The sequence below is a fragment of the Scleropages formosus genome, chromosome 11 (genome assembly GCF_900964775.1).
Source record: "Scleropages formosus chromosome 11, fSclFor1.1, whole genome shotgun sequence".
NCBI classification, from domain to species: domain Eukaryota; kingdom Metazoa; phylum Chordata; class Actinopteri; order Osteoglossiformes; family Osteoglossidae; genus Scleropages; species Scleropages formosus.
The window spans coordinates 15,382,953-15,400,691 of NC_041816.1; the positions used below are offsets into that span (position 1 = coordinate 15,382,953).

Below are 17,739 nucleotides of genomic sequence, written 5' to 3' on the forward strand. Positions count from 1 at the left end.
AGCTGCTTTTAAATTTATTCATTTAGCAGACTCTTTCCTCCAAAGCAACGCACATGTCACAGAAAAATACAAGAATGCATTACATCAACAGAAAGAGACTTGGAGACATGTGATTCTTAAGCACAGTTAATTTGTCACATTCCACCACATGAACCAAACTAGAACTAGTAAGCAAATGTTCCTCAGTTACTAATTCATATGCCAAGAGAACTGGTGTAATAATTGGAAGTATCTGTGAGGGATAACTCTTTTATATCATTTCTGATCAATAAAAAAAATCAGTGACACTGCTTAATATTGCATTTTTAAGTTAAAATGACTGTCAACCAAAAGCAGAAGGAGGAAATTCACTACAGTTTACCCAGAATATGTCACGTCTTGTAACACTCATCTGAGCTGTGCCTGAAGTATTTTCATTGTGTTCCAGGAGGTGTTGATGATGTTGGACAACTATGTGCGTGACTTTAAAGCCCTAATCGACTGGATCCAGCTACAGGAGAAGCTTGAGAAAACAGATGCCCAAAACCGGTAAGACTGAGTGCCCTGGATCCTTGTAACCACTAAACCACTCCACCATCTGGCCATTAGCCTCTTACAAGTGCATGGCGTCGTAAACGGAGCAGGACAGTGCGGCAAGCTGTAATTCAAAGTGGTCTTCTAGTTTATTTGCTTCTCCTTAACGGAACATCACAGCTGCTATATATTGATTAAGGTATAAAAAGAAAAGCTTTCAAGTGGCTCTCAGTTTGTGACATGGGTATGGATCCTGTACTGATTGACTTACCTTTCTTTCTAGTACTCATGCTCATTTTGCAAATTTCTGGAAAATTTTTGGCCAAATGTTACATTTACATGTTTACCAGCAAGTAAAGCAGCATCAGGCCCTAAATTTACAGTGGGTTTTATCACCAGTTTGCTTTTGTGGTGTGTCTGTGACCTTTCAGACCAACGTCATTGGCTTGGGAAGTGCGTAAGATGTCTCCAGGGCGTCATGTTGTCCCTAGTCCCTCCACCGAGAGAATCCTCTCCTCACCAAATGCACGCAGGTCCCTCAATTTTGGGTGAGTCTGCTGCCATGAGTCACCATCTCACTGAAGGCCCCACATGTTCCTGCAGGCGTTAAGTTGGCAGCCGGCTTGTGGCATGGTGTAATATTTTAAAATGACCAAGAATTCTTCTGTGAATATAGCTTGGATAAAATACTTTGATTTTGGCTGTATTCTTTGAATACTCTTGCCTTTGAGCTCAGTAGTGCATAAGGGCTTTTTCATCAGTTGGTATTAATGCAATTAGTCAATTTTACTACTAAAATAAATTTTAAATTATTTTGTTAAATATTCTATGAAAATGATGTAAAGGCACTGCGAGTTCTTAGATAAGTGTCTCAACAGTAAATGTTAAAGTACCAAAAACTTGCTGCTATAAGTGTAATTGATCTAAAGAGAAAAACAATGACGCTGTGCCTCTTGTTAGAAGACATAGCAACCCGTATTCTCAACCTCTCGTTTCGATGGTTCTCACTTTGTCAGCTTTCCCTGAATTTGAGTCGTGTTTGTAAATGATGAAAGGTCAAACCACATGATGTTCACTTCCCGCTATTCCCTGAGATTTGTGGAGCAAGGGCATTTTGCTGTGCTGCTTAACTCTCCGCTCTCCCTGAAGTGCCCCGAGTGTTCGCACCTATTAGATTGTTAAAACTCATCCAGGAGGAGCAGCATAATTGCAAACTGTATTAAAGGCACATTAACTGTTAAGGAAATCCATTCTAGTTGAAAAATGTCCAAGGTCTAATTTGCTGGTGTTTCCTTGGTTGGTTCTGCAATATATGCTGTTAAGGAGGATCAATTGCTGCTGGAAAAGCATTTGTTTAATGTAATTTCCACAGATTTTGTTTCCTTATACACAGAAACGGTGGATGGTTCAGATAAAAGTGTGGTTAAAGACTGCTGAAGCGTTGGTTCAATATGCGCATTACTCTGTAATACAAGACTGCAGGAAATAGATATCGATTATCATAGAATGCTGTCGCCCGAGATAACCATTTATTCTAACGGAGCAGATGAAGCTCATGATTGCTCAAGAACTCAGGATGGTGTGTGTGTCTGTGTCTGTGTGTGTGTGTGTGTGTGTGTGTGTGTGTGTACGCACACTGATGTTTTCCTAACCTTGCAAAGACATTTATGGGGACAATTTCCCCGCCTAGGCAGAATAAATCATGGAAACAGTCTGGGGATGTTTTCCCAAGGTAAAATAGTCTTTTATTCATTAACATGGATTAAAGTTATGGTGCCAAAAAGTTTTATCAGCCATCTTTTTTTTTTTTTTTTAATAAATTGAATTAAGATGTGCTTGAGAATAAGAATACATTATCTGTTTAAAATTGGAGTTGTGTCCCCACTCTGGATAAACAGTTTTGGTGTTTTTACTACACAGTGTTAATGGGGTCCCCATTTTCTCTTCGTTGGTTTCTTAATAAGGAGACCCACGTTAAGTGATTCCAGAGATACCGCTCACTTGCTGTTGCGCACAGCCCAGATATTACTGCGCCTCTTTACATTTCCTGTAGCTTGCTGATGCTGCATTTAAGAAAGTGTGATGGAATGTTGTTTCGACCGTATAAAGGAACTTAGTTTCCAGAGCAGTGTTAACCCTGATGTTTTTTGTCAGTACAGTAACAGTATGGTTGTTTTTAGGTTCTCTCTTTGGAATGGCTTACACTTCTACTTCGGGTTGAGTTCTTTTGGTACGTCGCACACTTTGTCTGGAATATCCCAGTAACGGCTACGTTTCGGGTGTTTCTTCCCCCCGTCAGGGGTCCCCCTCCAACACTGGCAACAGCCCGCCTCCCCCTCACAGGACCCAGCTGGGCAGACCGGGTCAAGTCATCCCAGACCCTAGCTGTACCCACCCACGGTGGTGCCGGTGTCGGCCCATTGCCTGGCCCCGCAGAGAAGCCGGGTGAGTAAACGGCGTTCCCCTCGTTTGTCTCCAAATGGATATTGTCTTTTACTTCCACTTTCAGCCGCAATTTAGTCATTCTTCATATTCAGACCAGCGGTTGTTATGGTACATTAGGAGGAGAACTAGATCTTGTATAGTCCTGCTTCAGAATCTCAAGAACAGTCCTGTTGTTGTACTCACAAGGAAGGTTTTAATCAAGCTTCGCTAGGCTGGATGAAGGGATCAAGTGTAAGAATTTGTAAGATTTATACGTAGTTTTAGGTTTAAATTTCTCAGTGATGTTAGTGTTAACTTTTATGACAAACTTAAGAGTAAGTATTCAGATATTAGTGGGTATTCTGTTGCCAAAGGTAATTTTCAAAAACTGATAATATCATTCAGCCCTGGGAGTGTATTTTTTCCAGTTTAGCGTGACTGTGCCTGTGTATGTATAGAATAACACTGCTGAGCTGACCTTTCTCTGTCTGTTCAGAAAAAGATGCCGAGGGCTGGGAGACGGTGCAGAGGGGCCGACCTGCAAAACCCCGCTCGGCTGCCATGGTGGCTAAAGTGAGCCCTGTACTGGCCAACGCCTGCCTTCGAGATGACAGCAATATGGAAAACCGATGCCGGGGGCACGCCCCTAGGAACGAGGACCCACGACCCATAGGACAGGGCAAGGGGGCTGATCTGCTGGAAGAAAGTGGGGAGAGCGAGAAGGCTCAGGATATTGAGGTGCTTGTGTGCACTGACATTACCCAGCAGTCACTGGGCAGTTAATTATTCACGTGGAAATCTTCAAAAATACGGGAACTTTTATAAATCAGTTTTCTTCTCCACATTATGTATTTACACATATCTGAGAAAACGGGGGTTAAAGATGATCATTGATTTCAGAGCGGTTTGTATAGTAGCTATACAAACATTGAGTTCTGTACAATATTGATTCCTGGTTTTTCTTTTAAAATTTATGTATTTGCTTGCCATTTTTTATTTTGATGTGAAAAGTTTTGTATGTAGTTTGTTTTAACTGTGCATCCCTCTGCATGCCAGGCCCCTTGATGTTTCAGATGAATTGCCTGTTTTGAATGCAGCTGCTAAGCAAAGGCAGTATGTGTGCAAGGCCAGCTGTGTGCTGCTTGTCCATTGGCAGGATGCATGAGTGTAACTGTAACCGACGCTTGTGTTGGTGCAGCCACCGTGCAACAGCGAGCAGGACTCGGGGCATTCTGTCAGCATGCCCCCCGAAGACGCTCCGCCCCCAGCCCCCGTCCCCAGCATGGATGTGGGAGATGTGGGGGGGGCGGAAGCGACATTGCCGGCCTCCGTGGCATCTGCTCCAGGACAGGCTCCCGGTGCAGCGGTGAAACTGGAGAGCATGCTGGACCCCACACAGCTTTCCACTGTGAGTGCTGAGAGGTGGGGCGGGGCGGGGTGGGAAGCTCAGGGTTTTTCCGGTGTCTTGAAGCCCTAATGAAATCAGTATACAAAGTCAGGTCCCCTCAGTGTTGAACTTAGCTGCGGTTCTCCTACCTGCTTGTGAAGCTGGCACACGGGTTAAGACGATGTTACCCCGCCACGTCTCCTTCAGATGATGGATTGACAGGTGCTCTGTCAGGCTCACAGGCTGGGCGGGTGCTCTCTGGTGAGAGAACATGCATCAGCAGTGAGGAACACTCGGTACAGACAGTGATGAACTCGGCTCGGGTTTCTTGTCCCCTCCTCCTGCTCGGGGGCCCTGTGGCTTGAAGGTCTCAGCTCCATGCCGTTCACCTCTTGCACAGTCACAACAACCACTCAGGCCCATCTGCTCATACTCATTAGTGTTGCTACTCTTTCACCTCCAACCATTTCAGAGCACAGTTTTGCTTGCGTGTCATGCATCTGTACAGCTGTGCACAATCAACTTGTAGGTGGCTGTGGCAGGACCTGGTGCATTGACATATCAGGTTATGTTTATGAGGAGGTCATCAACAGTGTTCAGTGCGTTTTCAAAATACACTGAAGTAAATCAAAGGTGGAAATTTTTTTTTTTTTTTTTTTTTCTTTGCTCTTCTAATTTTGTGTATTCCACTAAAAACTGGAAGTGTAGTCTCATCTTTCAGGACATTTCTTCAAGTTGATAGTTAATGTCTCTGCGATATTATATTGTCTGATAATTTGAATGTTCTTTTTATAGTGCAAAGTTAGAACTGTCTCCCGAACACCTCAGTGTCCTGGCTGTGACCAGTAGTCATTGATGTCACTTTTCAGATGTGATCTGAGATACCCTGTTTTTAACTTAATCCTGGTCATGGCTTTGAAGTCAACCAAAGAAATATTAACAGAGAAATTATAGTTATCCTTGCTATTAGCTTTTTGGTTTTGGGCAGCTTGTACAGTTGAAATATATCAGCATGCATGCCTAGTCTCTGTGGGAAGGAATAAAGTGTGTTTTCTGGTAGACATGTGATTTTTTTTTTTTTTTTCTTTTCTTTTCTTTTCAGATGTCTGAACACTTTTCAGGTTAATACTGGCAGCCCCAAGTACAGTTTGAAACAGAAGGTTTCTCAGAGCAGCTAGAATAGAGTGATTCAGCAGTAAAAACTGCTAATTTAATGGACTGTCAAGATCTGGATAAGTGTATGAAGCTTTCTGTCATTTATGTTGGTGCTCAAGACACATTTTGGGGGCAGCTGATAGCGTAGATCTTATTGCTGTTGTCTTTGTATCCAAAAGTTGCAGGTTTAAATCTCGCCTACTGCTGTAGTACCCTTGAGCAAGGTACTTAATACTAAATTACTCCAATAAAATTACCCATCTGAATAAATGAGTCAATAATTGTAGATAGACAAACATTATAAGTGGTTTTGGAGAAAGCTGTCAGCTAAATTTAATAAATGTACAATTTTCCCTCAGTTCTTTTAATGCCTTTGTTTTCTCATGATGGTACATGAGATAACGATGGAAGAAGTGAAGTACACACCACATTGTGCTGATTTAACTGTGCAGAAAAACAGTGAATACCACAGTTATGTTTACCTCTATTCAGGTAAACTGTGTGGTGTTGCCTTGGAAAAACTGTGTGGAACATCCTTAGGAAAGGAAAGGATACCCAGGAAAATAAGCAGTACTGGCATGTAGATAAGCTAGGAAATTGCTGTGTGAGCACTTCAGATTGATCATCAGTGTGTCTTGCATCTAGAGGAACAAGCATATGTTGGTAGCAGGAAAAGTAAAGTTGGGTGCTGGTGACCAGTGTTTTTGAGGTAGATGGTTTATAATGGCGAAATCAGGTCTGACTTCTTAAAGAAACTATCAAGGTAATGATGTCAGTGAAGACTCACTAATCAGCACTGAATCAGGTTTTGCTATGAGTAACCTCATCCTATCTTTATCCATATCCAAGACACAGCTGATGTCCTGGTTGCACAGAAGTGTCCTTTGGCTTGAGCAGTGCTTCAGGGGTTAATTAACCGTGACCTCGGTGGTTTGCATGGCTACCATCACAGATTTCTTGGCAGCACTTGCACTTCATATGCCAGCCTGCTTAAAATATTGAGACGAATGGCTTTTTAATGGCCTTGCGGGAGTGTTATCTAAAGCTAGATCAAACAGAGGTGGGGGTTTGCCTCGGAGTGGTCAAGATGGCTTGCTGGGTGGCTTAGATAAGCCTCCTGCTGTTTAGACTCCGCAGCCAGGCTTGTTAAAGACAAACAGACACGGTGTTGAGAGAAAGCTTGAGAAAGCTCGCTTGCCCACTCTCTGGCTTCCCTCGTTAGGTGAATTTGTGGTGCTAACCCCTCCTGAGAATTCGGTGGGCTATTGTTAGCCATTACCTTTCCTGGGCATCTCATTGCAATGGTGGAATCACTGCCTTGTCTTCTGAAATGCAACATAGCGTACAAGGCTGTATCTTGGCCAACCCCCCCCCCCAATCAATGCCCATGACCTCACTGATGGCAAATGTCACCAGCTGTTACCAAATTTGTTTTGTGTTTCTACATGACCTGTCCAGAGTGTACCTTCAAAAACCTCCTTCACCATCTCTTGAAACAGTGAACATGTCCTGCATGAATGCTTGTGTGCTTTGTGACAAAGTGTTTTTGGTATGTAGTTTTGAGTTGCAATTTGTGTTTTTTCTTACTTTAATGAACATCTTTCCCTCCTATGTTTAAATGAATTTCTATAAAGAATGAGAATACTTTTACAGTTGGAAGGATCCCTGATGGGTCATACCTGTACAGTCATGATGTTGTCAAATGTAAGGTTTGAGGCATTACTATGAGAGGTGAAAGTATGAACTCTGTACCCTTTCCCTGCAGTCGCAGTCCATGGCTGAGGTGCCCATGGCCGAGGTGTTAGCCAAAAAGGAGGAGCTGGCGGACCGCTTGGAGAAGGCCAATGAGGAAGCCATTGCCAGTGCTATTGCAGAAGAGGAGCAGTTGACTCGCGAGATCCAGGCGGAGAACAATGACCTGGAGGCCGACAACGAGAGCGACTTCTCAGTAAGCAGAGCTTAGTTACAGACTACAGTCTGCTCTCCCTCAAAACATTTTCTCTGACTCTTTCAGTTAGTACTATGTTTATTTTTGAAACAGTACAACTGATGTTTTATCACCCCCCACCCCACCCTGCAGACTAGTATCAGCAGTGGTACCTATGGTCTTAACATGGATTGGACTGAAGTGCTTGCTGATTATGAAGGTGTGTCTCTTATCTCCTTGTCCCTTGTATTAAACATTCTGAAAACTAAGGAACGGCTATAAAATGAATGGAAATTGTACTTTGAAGTCTTTTGTACTACAGTTTTAAAGGGGACTCTTCTGGTAGAGCTGTTTTTCTGTGAGTGGCAGGGAAGGAGATTGAAGTGAACATGTTTGGGTCAGAATGAACAAATCACACTGTTCCATTCTCTCAATCAAACCTTAACATGGGTCCATCTCCATAGCTCGTGAACCCTGGCGCCAGAGCACCTCATGGGGGGACATAGTGGAGGAGGAGCCAGCCCGGCCCCCTGGCCATGGTATTCACATGCATGAGAAGCTGTCCTCTCCATCACGCAAAAGGTGACGTGTATGTGTGAAATGGACAGAACTGCAGCCCTTTTTAAAATGATCTTAGGGGTTCAATATGATAATCAGGTTGTGTCATTTAAACTTTGTGTGCAAACCACATTTCACCTGCGGAAATGGAGCCGTTTTAAGCTCTGACAGGACAAGTGAAAGTGATTAGTCTCCTTAAATGTTTATCCGTTTCGCAGCTTTGTGTACGTATGCCACCAAGTGCGTATGACACACTCAGTCTTGTGCTGTTGATCAAACTTGTGTTTTTTCACTCAGATCTTAGGCTTTCCTCTGCCTGTTGACAGGACCATTGCTGAATCCAAAAGGAAGCATGAGGAGAAGCAGCTCAAGGCTCAACAGCTGAGGGAGAAGCTGCGTGAGGAGAAGAGCCATAAGCTGCAGAAGCTGCTGGAGAGGGTAAGTGCCTTCTCTGACACGGGTAAAAGTCGCAAGCATAGTGGTGAATGGGGTGGGAAGGCCTTCAGCCAGGGCTCATAGTACTGTGCAGTGCACTAGACACTGAGGTCATTTAAGCAGCAACAGGGAAGGGACAAGGAGCAGAGCCCAGGTCTTGCAAGTCTTTGAGAAGTTTCTTTTTTGTGCTTGTGGGTGGTAAAGAAGAGCATGTTAGCTGCACAAATAAATCCATGGAGTGGCATTTACAGCCAGAGTTAAAATGTGAGCCGGAGAGGACCATCTCCTGGTCAGGCCTGTTTGAGTGTGAGAGGCTGAGAGCCTGAGGGCCATAAGTTTGCTGGACTAACAGTAAGGAGTCCATGTCCAATCCTGTTTCACTCCCATAATCAGCTGGGCTTCAAGGTCAAAGTCCCACAGCTGTATTGTAGACTATGAACATTTTTGCATATGTCTGCTTGTTCTGTTTATTATTAGTGTTATTTACTTTCTGGTTGAACTAATATAGAATTCACTTTTTAAGATTATATTCTATGAACGTGAGTACAGTCACTTTGCTGAAGTGGTTCAGCTGAAATGCTTCTAGGCACTCGTGTACAGTGTGTTGTTAACAATGTTGTAAATAGACTTACTTATTATTTTTTTAAATCTAGAATGTCCAGAAAGGATGGGAAGCCAGTGGCCCTCAAAGGTGTTTTTTTTTTTTTTTTCTTTTCTTTTCCTCTCCCTCCCCTGCCTTTCAGTTGGGAGTTTTTTTTTTTTGTTCCTTTCGTCCATGGCCAGTAGGCTTACTCATAGCTTTAATAATTGCATGGTTATAGTAATTTAATATATAGCCAACTATTTGTCTTATGACTTTGTTTAGTGCTCTGTGTTGCTGTCTGAGAGGAGCACTCCATAAAAATGAATTCTAATTGAAATACTTAACTGAGTGGTCAGCCAAAGCCAAAAGCTTCCTGAACCTTCACATCTTGATTAAGACTTCATGTGTTTGTGTGTCCATGTGTGTCACTCCAGTGCCACCTCTTAAATAAAATAAACAGTTGCTTCTAGTGGAAGGGTTAGTCTTTTGTTCTGCACCTTCTAGGAAAAGGAGGTGCGTAAGTGGAAGGAGGAACTCCTTGATCAGAGGCGTAAGATGATGGAGGAGAAGTTGCTGCATGCAGAATTCAAACGAGAGTTGCAGCTTCAAGCCATTGTGAAGAAAGCGCAAGAGGAAGAGGCAAAGGTAAAGACCTTTTTAAATTTACTTGTTTTATGATAAACTGGATTTTTATGAATAATTGAGTTGTTTAGCTGATGTCTTTATTCACTGCCATGGTGTCTATTTATGCAGCTGAATACTACACTGAAGTAAATAATTTGAGCCTGTTTCAAGGGTACAACAGCAGGCTTCTTCAAGGGCCTGACAGTCCAAATATGTTAGCCATGCAAAAATTGTCATAAACGAAAATTAACAAGAAACTCAGACTCAATAGTGAGTAGATTGTATCACTAATGTGCCTTTGCTCCCTCTCATCACTTTTTAATGCTGATGTGTGTTTAGTATGCTGGGATTAGGATATTCACACCTGGCCTAGGCCTCTGAAGCAGATGTTTGAAATCTTATCTGCTCCACCTTGGTGCTTAGTGCCTCTAGCCCCATTGGGGGAGGCAGGATGAAGGTCTGAGTCCATTAGTTCCATACGAATTGAAGAACCCCCCTCCCAGCTACAGTTGAGCATGTAGAGCTGTCGCATCAGAGGCTGCCACCAGTGAGGCTTGGCCAGTTCCGACATGGAACCAGTGAGCGGAAAAATACAGCCTGCTAATGTGTTCTTCTGGTGAAGCGGGGCAGAAAGTTGCTCATATCTTACTGTAGCCAGATGTCAGCTCTCCTCTGCTCTGGCCTTAGCAATTATTTTGTGTGTTTTTCCTTGATCACAGGTTGGACATTGAATCAAATTAAACCGCTTTTTCCCTCATACCTTGATGCTACACCTGGTAAAGAATGAAAAAGCTACATATATAGTAATGTCAGAACAATGGCAATGTTTTGCATTTGTAGATGATTAACATTTCTTTTCAATAACATCAAACAGTGTAGACACCCAGGATGGGACGGTCCATCTGAGTATTGGCATCAGCTGCATTGTTTCTGATGAAATCTTAAAGGCTGGAATCCTGACACACACAAACAGCCCTACCTGAAGCATATTTTATGTTCATGCAGGTGAATGAGATTGCCTTCATAAACACTCTGGAGGCGCAGAATAAGAGGCATGATGTGTTGGCCAAGCTGAACGAGTATGAGCAGCGCCTCAACGAGCTGCAGGAGGAGCGACAAAGGAGGCAAGAGGAGAAGCAAGCTCGAGACGAGGCAGTGCAGGTACGCTGTGGTCTAACGGAGACTGACTGGACAACGTACTCCGTCCGTGCTGCAGTATTCAGACGCACTGTGACTGTGTGCTGCTCACCCAGCGTCCAGCCAGCCTTTCTGTAGCTGAAAGGGATGCTCTGTGCAAGATGACAGGTAGGTGTCTGTAATGTTCCTCACAGGAGCGCAAACGGGCCCTGGAGGCAGAGCGGCAGGCACGGGTTGAGGAGCTTCTCATGAGGAGGCGTGAGCAGGAAGCACGTATTGAGCAGCAGCGGCAGGAGAAAGAGCGTGCGAGGGAGGATGCGGCACGGGAGCGGGCCAGGTCTGGGTTCTGGGTTGTGGGGTTCCTTGGGGTACAGAGGACTGTGACTCTGTAGCAGGCTCTCCTTGTGTCTTGCACATTTCAGAATGATTAGAAGCACGAGGAATCCACACTCTCCAGTTCCCTTACGTCAGCTGACGGGGTATTAACGACCATGGTACTGGATTCACATATCTTTTTTTGTGATGATACCTCCTGGTTCTCTGGAGGCAGGAATGAGCCGAATGGAGACTTTGTTTTAGAACATTATTATTCTGTTACCAAAACAACACGAATCTTGTGCTCCAGTACACACACGACCTACATACTGCAGGTACATCCTCTCTTTTATATTGTCAAACTACAAGCATTTTTGTAAAACTGCTAATCTTGTTAAAAAATGAATGTAGGAATAAAAGAAAGCAAAAGAACCTTTCATAGTTTCCCACAGCAGTGATCCACTTTATTGGTTATTGTTGTGCTCCGTTGCTCATATAGATCACTGTCAGTAATGACTACGTTCTGTAGGCACTATATAGACAGATACCATAATACTTAGATGTGGTTCCAGAAACCTGAAGTACCCAGGTTGTGAATCTCATCTTCTGTACTACCATTGAGCAATGTCTTCAACCTAAAATGCTCTAGTAAAAATTTTCCAGCTGTTTAAATGGGTAATAATATTTAGCTGTAAGTCACTGTGGTAGAAAGCATCATCTTAATAAAGGTAAATGTAAATTAACTGCAAATATGTTAACCATGTAAAGGCCCAATTTGTCAGTCTAGGCAAAGGTCCAGCAATTCTTCTCACGAGCCCTGTTCCCTGCATCTGCTCCTTAGAGACCGGGAAGAGCGGCTAGCTGCTCTGAGTGCTGCCCAGCAAGAGGCCATGGAAGAACTGCAGAAGAAGATCCAGATGAAGGTCAGTGGGTCAGGGCTGGATGGGACAGCGTGACAGCCCGCTGTACGGCAGCGAGCTTCATCCTCCGCTGACCTCTCTTCTTGCAGCACGATGAGAGCAGCCGCAGGCACATGGAGCAGATGGAGCAGAGAAAAGAGAAAGCGGCTGAGCTGAGCAGCGGCCGCCATGCCAACACAGACTATGCCCCCAAGCTGACACCCTATGAGCGGAAAAAGCACTGCTCTCTCTGTAACGTCACGGTACGTGCGAGGTTCTGTCTGTCTACGAACATCTGGTGCCTGCACGCTTATGGTTAAGGCTGCAAGCAGACGTCTTTTTAAATGATTCTCGGTGCATTTGTCCCATTACTTTATACGGACGCCCCTCGACTTGCACAAATAGATTGTTCAACCCCTTATGTAAGACAAAAGTTGCTTATGTCAAATTGCCCTCCTCCCCCACCATTCAACATCATCACATGCTCCTTTATACATGCAACATCCTTCACTATTGTATTTCTATTCGATGTAGCTAAACCTAGTTCCTGTGCTATAGACGATAATCTTTGTCCATTCCTTCAAGTACGCGTTTACCACCAGGCATTGTGAATATGAAATGGGTAAAAAAAAAAAAATTGGCAAAAAAACACTGCATTAACAAGACGAGATACTTTCATAGCTCAAAACACGCGGGAATTAGGGAGATGTATCTTCCTGCCTTGTCTGGCTACCCTGACTTGCGCTTAACATATTTCAGATATTTTGCAAAAACGCTCTCTGTAAATAATGTGTATGCCAGAAGTTTTTTACATAAATCCAGATTTCCGTAAATCAGATTGCGTAAGTAGAAGGATGTCTGTATTGTATACTGAACAAATTTGGTAGTCATCATGTATTAAGAAAATGCTGTAAAGTCTAACCTTTTTTTGTTATTTGTCTGTTCTACTTGTTATATTTGTTTTTCTTTCGCCAGCTTAATACTTGCTTTCAGATAGACTTGGCAGTATTTAGACAACAGTATGTTCAATGAGTAAGCCAATGCAAAACTCCAAGCAAAATTCAATTTTATTTTAAACCATGTATAATGCTTCATATGAGTACAAACAGGCATTCATCTGTTCTGCTTATAATTCTTTAGCAGCAAAGTCATGTGTGTTTGCTCAGTCTAACTGCACTTCAAGAACCACAGTTCTTCCCTCCTCCAGAATAGATGCATTTTTTTCCCAGTATTTGCTCGAGTCTATAGTTGTGATGCAGAGCGTTACTGTCTGGGATGATTCTCTGTTGTTGATAGGCAGGAAACACCATTTGAGTTGTGAAAGCATTTAAATGACCATATAAGTGCATTAATTAAACATGAATTTCAGTAGATTAATTAAATATGAGTTTGGAGATTTACAGCCTGGCTCGATCGTTCGCATGGAGGTGACAAGCCACAAATCCATGGGAGGCACATTCATCCGTGATGAACCTGCATGCATCCACAGCAGCGTGGCTGAGGCACCTTGAAGCTTTGTGCTGGCAGGAGATTAAAAGGAGGCTGCTGGGGTAAAAGTGAGGGAATCAAATCTCGTTAAAAATGTCAGCTGCCCTTGGCCTCTATCTGACACTGCCGGTCATCTTTAGGTCAGCTACAAGCACTCCATTTAATGACATTAAGGTGGCCATTGTGAGCCTGCTTCTTCTCTATTGTTCCTCATCTTTAATGCCTTATACTTTTCCACTTGGATTTTATGATGTTTTAAATATTTTTCTCTTATCTTGAGTACAAACAAAGCAAATTTCTAATGATCCGTAAAGGTGCTATATTATGGATCTCCAGATCAAACATTTAAATAAATGTGCTTAATATTTCATGGAGTGGCCATATAGCACGGTATCTGTCATTAAGGTAATGTAGAACCTGTGTGAATTTAAAGCAGATCAAAGTTGTCGGAACAGGATGACTCTCTACCACAGAGCCCAGACAGTTTGAGATCCCTTTGCACAAACTGGACTGGGACAGGCCGCCTGCATTGCGTTCTCTGGGTGGACACCAGACCGTACTGTAGAAGTACAAAGCTGAAATCATTCTGTAATAAACTTCTGAAAGGTAAACTTATTTAAAAAAAAAAAACATTTAAGCTTCCTGGTGGAGTGGAGCAGAAACAAAACAAGACTGCTACATTTCCAGTGTTGGAATGTATCCAGCCCGAGGATACATTTTGAGAAGTACGCGGAGTACTTCTCAAAATGCGATAATTGTAGATGACTATAACTCAACAATAGACTTCTGATTTCTTCAGACAACACCTTTTGATTTTTATTTATTAAATATTTTTCTATAATTTAAAAAAAAATGGCATGAAACAGTCCCTACTGATTGCAACTGCCCATCAGATAGGACCTCATATAGTACTGCACCATTGAAAAGCAGTACTGAATTATATCAATGATTCTGTATTAAATATGCTGTTTCCCATGTTTTAAAGTCCACATCTGCAGCTCTCTTCTTACCAATGAATTGTGAAGAAGTTTATACTGTATGAATCACTGGTTAAAATAGTGCAGACTTGCAACTAAACTTGAACCCCGGGGGAGGCTGGGGTCTTTTTTTTTTTTCCCCTTTTTCTTTGGAAGAACACAGGTTGCCAAGAGCATCAAGTGTAATTCACAGTGTTTGAGCTCCAGTAAGTGTTGCTCAGGCTCTGAAGTGAAAGGTCAAATAGGGAGTGTATGACTGCAATGTCTCAGGAATGCTTAACCAGTGACACCTGATTTATAGGGTGGCTTACCCAGCACCATGACTGGAGTAGATTTCTTTCTTTCTTCCTTTTTTTTGTAACAGTTCAATCCAATGTTTGAAGTTTTTGCTATGAGTCTAGACTTTTTTTCTTCCTATGGATTCTTGAACAGCAAAGTATCACTGTAGTTTGGATCTGCAGCCTTGTCACGATTAGTTTTTGGCCTATGTTGTAGTTGTAGGAGGGGGTTGAATGTTCATGAGGCTTTTCCTTCATTCCCAGGGAATCTTTGTCTTTGGCCTAGTCTGACTTTTGCCTGCGCTGCTTGTGCTTTCAGATCACTTCTGAGGTTCACCTTTTCAGCCACATCAAGGGCAAGAAGCATCAGCAGGCTGTGCGAGAAAGCAGCAGTATCCAGGGCCGCGAGTTGTCTGATGAGGAAGTGGTACGTAACCTCAGCTTCTTTCCATTGATCATGTTTGTTTTTCACTTTTTTTAAAACTAAAAATGTCACCCCCCCAACTCACGAAAAAGTTGAGTTTAAGGAGTTGAGTTGAGAAGTTGAGTCACCTAGAATTCACCCGCTGCCTTAATCTAAAAGTCTCAGGTTCAAATCACTATGTTGGTTGTACTGATCATTTTTCTTAAAATAAAGTGATGCAGTAAAAGCACCCTGCTGTATAAATTACTTTAAAGCTGATAACTTGACATTGTAACTCACCTTGTAAAAAAACGGTTAGTCAAGGTGTGACCTTAAAGACAAGGTGTTTTTTTGGTTTATTTGGGTCACAAATTGATAAACATCTATGTCCAGTGATCTTTATCCCTTTTAGAGTTCTGCAGCTTTTGTGTCAGTGGTCCATAGATGAATGTGTTTAATGTGAATTGAAGCCATGCTCTCTTTGCGTGCAGTACTGGATTGCCGCTTCAGCATGCTTTGTGTGCCTGACAGAGGGCTGTGGAATATCTCTCACCTTTGACCCTAGCAGCGTCCTTTTTCTAGCCTTTTCCTAGTGCCTCTTAACTTCCACTCAGTTCATTAGCTTGCCTTCCTTGGGAGTTTTTTTTTCTTTCCCCCCCCATCCCCATTCTCTCTGAAGAATTACAGAGTAAAGAACAACTTTCCTTTTAATTCCATACACATTCAATCTACAAGTGTACTTATGTTGAATCAGGATAAGTACCATAAGAAACAAATCTTGGAGGAAAAAAAAACACTGGTCCTTGGTGGCTTTCTTTGCTCTGTAATGCTTGTGTAAAACATGTCAGTTAATAATTAGGCATTCATAAACCTGTATAACTGCTGAATCCATGTCTCAACTTATCAGGTGTCATAAATCATAGCTACAGATTACTCGAGTGTGAACATAGTCAAATATATGGTGCTTCTGTTTTATTTGTTTTTTGTCCTATAATATTGATTCTGTACTTATGTTGTTGATGTTGAGATATACTGGCTTTTCATTCATATCCGCAGGGTTTTAGTTATGGTTTTGGGAGTGTCTTTCAAAAAGCCTTTCATTTCTTTCACTGAACCAAAAACTTGATGAAATACAGCGGATACAATTTGAACAAATAAATAATTGCACTGTATGATGATGATCTACTGTGTCTTATTAGATTGTCTCATTAATAACAAAAATGCTTGCAAACTACAAATGCTCACATTATTTCTGTTGCAAATCAGTATGAAGAGGTGCTTTATAATCTAATGCACTGTCAGCGTTTGCTTTCATTATAAGTGCATAATTGATTAGCACAGTTTTCAGGATTTATGATTTTTTTTTTTTTTTTTTTTTTTTTTTAAAGGACCAGCAAAACCCAGACAAAAAAATTCAAAAGCAGAGCAATGAATCATTGTTTAGTCTCACCCACTTAAGCCATATCCCAAGTTGTTGATTTATAATATTTATATCTGCCTTCAACATGGTTTTTTCCTCAAAATTGGAAGGCAACGGACAAAATAATTCTTGAATGTATTTTGGAATGTGAAGCTACTTGATATCGTCCCAAAATGGTAACAGAAGCACTTAAAGGCATTGCAGAGGTAATAAAACAAAACTTTTAAATGTTTCAAATAACATCAGTTTTTGTCTTTTTCTCCCGTTTTATGGCGTGTCAACTGAGCTGAATTGCAGATTTTACTGTCAAGTGTTAGATGCATTAAGAGGATACAAAATTTGAGTAAACAAATTCATATACTTATTGGCATTTCCCCTGCTGTAACTTGTGGGCCTTTTGTATTCAGTACTTTTAGTCCTCTCTCCACCTAGTATGAAATGTTTCTGCTGACTTCTCAGCCCAAACTACAGCAGGTCCCTCAGTCTGGCTCTAAGGACTGAGCAGGTTTCTGTACCCTGTTGGGATTTTCATCTGGCCTAGGGGCTTGATGTAGTTGAGTTGGGAGATGTGGTCACGAGTGAAACTCAAGGTCATATTCATAAATCTCTGCGGGCTGCCCAGATTGTATCTGGAATGGCTAAAATGGGACCAGGACACTTGACCTGTCCTTTCTCAGACCCTAACCCCTGAAAACCCTTGGGTTTTACCATGTACAGGTCACAGATGTTCATACAACAAATGGGTACCTTGCAAATACAATTAAAGAAATTTAGATCAGATATTCTCATTCTCCACCTTTGGTGTTGGAATGGTGGAAGTGGAGTTCAAAATAATAGCAAATAAGAATACAGTGATACTGATAAACCTATAACCTCACTTGGCACATATCAGCATGATTGTAGTCTCCGGTAAAGGCACAACATCATAAGCTGCAAAAGAAAACGGGTCTGTCTTTTCATACCACACAACAGGTCCTTAGCTCTGGCCTTTGTCCCAGGAGATAGCTGATGGAGGAACCCATGTTCAGCTTTACTTCTGCTGTAGGTGGGATGTGCTGAATGTTCAGTGTGTGCTGGGTGACTTCCTCAGTATTGACTTGCTTTTGCTATTCCCTTTTCCTTATGCTGCAGGAGCACCGATGCTGATAACATTTACTACTATATATTACAGATATATCTACTGCAGCCATTATGGCAGATGCTGTTGGAAGCTTGG

General features: G+C 42.2%; 1 protein-coding gene across 2 annotated transcripts in view; it reads left to right on the forward strand.

Moving 5' to 3' along the window:
• Window positions 1–17,739, forward strand: part of scaper (S-phase cyclin A-associated protein in the ER) — a 97,260-nt gene that overhangs the window by 21,647 nt on the left and 57,874 nt on the right. For both annotated transcript variants that reach the window (XM_018763772.2, XM_018763773.2), the window contains exons 5-19: window positions 428–528; window positions 945–1,061; window positions 2,813–2,958; window positions 3,434–3,675; window positions 4,136–4,345; window positions 7,245–7,427; window positions 7,560–7,626; window positions 7,871–7,988; window positions 8,291–8,402; window positions 9,487–9,627; window positions 10,612–10,767; window positions 10,938–11,080; window positions 11,900–11,981; window positions 12,068–12,220; window positions 15,020–15,127. In XM_018763772.2, the coding sequence (XP_018619288.2) occupies window positions 428–528; window positions 945–1,061; window positions 2,813–2,958; window positions 3,434–3,675; window positions 4,136–4,345; window positions 7,245–7,427; window positions 7,560–7,626; window positions 7,871–7,988; window positions 8,291–8,402; window positions 9,487–9,627; window positions 10,612–10,767; window positions 10,938–11,080; window positions 11,900–11,981; window positions 12,068–12,220; window positions 15,020–15,127 (2,079 nt within the window). The remainder of the gene's footprint in view (window positions 1–427; window positions 529–944; window positions 1,062–2,812; window positions 2,959–3,433; window positions 3,676–4,135; window positions 4,346–7,244; window positions 7,428–7,559; window positions 7,627–7,870; window positions 7,989–8,290; window positions 8,403–9,486; window positions 9,628–10,611; window positions 10,768–10,937; window positions 11,081–11,899; window positions 11,982–12,067; window positions 12,221–15,019; window positions 15,128–17,739) is intronic.